General features: G+C 41.7%; 1 protein-coding gene across 1 annotated transcript in view; it reads right to left on the reverse strand.

Annotated features, from left to right (window-relative positions):
• Positions 1–289: 289 nt before the first annotated feature.
• Positions 290–2437, reverse strand: part of LOC105541836 (solute carrier family 2, facilitated glucose transporter member 3-like) — a 6381-nt gene continuing 4233 nt past the window's right edge. Inside the window, exon 3 of the mRNA XM_011983077.1 lies at positions 290–2103. Coding sequence (XP_011838467.1) covers positions 1885–2103 — 219 coding nt within the window. The 3' untranslated portion in view covers positions 290–1884. The remainder of the gene's footprint in view (positions 2104–2437) is intronic.

Consider the following 2437-nt stretch of genomic DNA (forward strand, 5'->3'; position numbering starts at 1 on the left):
AAAGCAGATTTTGTTGTCATAGGAACGGCAAAAAATAATAATAATAATAATAATAATAATAATGTGTCCGTGATGTCATGTACACTCAGAATTTTTATTTTAAAACAAAGAATCAAACTAACATTAATAATGGAAAATCCCCCTGGAAATATTCACAGTCTTCTCAGTGAGGAATAGGAAAACAACTTCCCTGCCTTACTGCCACCCTGTTTGAAGAGCCAGAAGTTGACGTGAAGTTGGAAGGTCACCTTTCCAGCTAAACACCACTCCATAGCTAGGTGCGTTTTTATTCAAAAGCTCCATGAGCAGAGGCAACAGTGAGAACTGAGAACCAAAATACTGTCATTGGCAAGGGTTTGGCTAAAGGTTCTGAGATGTGTAAGCACCAAAAAGGGAAAGGGAGATTGAGCAACATATGAAAAAGAGGCTGTGGGAACAAACACAGAGAAAATAAGTCAACAATAACGTACTTGCACCCAGAGCAAAGTGACAGTGCACATACATTCATCCTCTCAAGTGTGGCTACACTGCACATTGACTCATGCTATCTCAAACGTGGTTTATTGGAAAGATTCAAGTCCCCTAAGGGCACTTGGCATTGGACCACAGTGACATGGTAACAGACATACGCAAGCGTGCCGTGACCCTAAAGCCACAACACACTGTAGATAATAATCGCTCAGAAAAAAATCCTCTCCCAGAGCTAAAGTTACAAATTCCAAGTTTGCTGTAAACATTCTTTGGGGAATTCCTTTAAAGGTATGAGTTAAAATAAAACAGAAAATCAACACCTAAAATCTCCTAAAGAACACAGTAGAGAAATAATGAATCTCTGCCAAGAACCAATTATTTTAGGTTTCTCATTTGGATGGCTCCCACAAGATAGGTGGCAGACTACTTCAAAAGTCATGAGACTACTACAAGAAGAAGGAGTTACTTCGTCCAGTGAGGGGAACAGGCTTTCTAGAAATCACTTTCCCTTCCCTCAACTCCGTCCAAAGTTAGAACCCATCAACTGCCATTAACTACAATGCCCATATTAGTTAATAATCCTAGACTTCAAGTACTACTACATGTAAACTATTACCTTAAATTTCCAAAGGAAATCAGTGGCTTTATTAAATAGGCATACAACTTTTCTGAGAAATTAAAGAGTTTCCATCTGAAAGACAGAAACTGGTAGCGGTAACATGCAGACCTCAGGCACCACATCATTTACCCTCCAATAATGAACCACATTTCTCCCTAAATTCTACTTATTGCACCTGAACCTCTCCAGCATCAAATCTTTTACTCTATAACCTCTCTTTAAACACCTCCCTCTAATCTTAATTTCCTTCTGTTTTTATTATCTGGCAAAATTACACTTAAAAAATAAATATTTATGTAATTAAACCAGAGGATGAAATAAATAAGACTCAAGTTAATTTGCCGTGTAGAGCTGTATCGAAGTGAGGAAAGTGCTCTTACATAAACCCCCTCTGCCTTCCACACTCATATGTGCATCTGCTTCCTGGTTAGTCTGAGGTTGGGGGAACTGCACCTTACTTTTCTTCTCCTGTATCCCCTAATGCGGCAATATTAGAACCCAAGGGAGGAAAAGCTGGCAAAGTTGTCATATGCCAAGTGGCCAATCCCTCCTGAAATGAAGGTAGGTTCACTCGGTCTCTCCTAAGCAGAAGAGAATGTCCAGAAAATAAAATCTTTAAAAAGCCATTGGAAGTCCAACAAACAGCCTTGGGGTGCTCATGGAGTGCGTGGGACGAGAAAGGAACCAAGTGGCAGCATTCAGAAGCAATCCTGGGTTCATCCTGATGAGGTCTCTCCCTTGTTCAGGGAGAGATGGCTTTCCCATGCTGGGAGGGAGGTGGAAGGGGGCATGACTTAGACATTGCTGGTGGTCTCCTTAGGAGGCTGGATGCTGTTCATCTCCATGACGGCGTCCTTCCCAGATCTATTTGCACCTTGCGCCTGCCCTTCAAAGGCCCGTGTGATATCCTCAAAAGTCCTGCCACGGGTCTCAGGGACTTTGAAGAAGGTAAAGATCAAGAAGGTAATGAGGAAGCCAGTGAAGATAATAAAAACGTAGGCTCCTAAATAGTGCTAGTGAGAGGACAGAAGAAAGGAAGGTTTTTATAACAATCTGGTCATTGACAAACTCCATTTCCTTCACATTCATATTTCTAATATGCTTCAAGCTATAACCTTTCCATATTTAATAAAAACAGAGGCTGGGCACAGTGGCTCACGCCTGTAGTGAGCTGCACCCGGCCTTGAGTATTATTTTTAAAATCTGTGTTTCTGAGCTGGGTGTAGTGGCTCATGCCTGTAATCGCGGCACTTTTAGAGGCCGAGGCGGGTGGATCACTTGAGGCCAGGAGTTTGAGACCAGCCTGGCCAACATGACAAAACCCTGTCTCTACTAAAAAGACAAAAA

This window comes from Mandrillus leucophaeus, unplaced genomic scaffold (genome assembly GCF_000951045.1).
Source record: "Mandrillus leucophaeus isolate KB7577 unplaced genomic scaffold, Mleu.le_1.0 Scaffold245, whole genome shotgun sequence".
NCBI lineage: Eukaryota > Metazoa > Chordata > Mammalia > Primates > Cercopithecidae > Mandrillus > Mandrillus leucophaeus.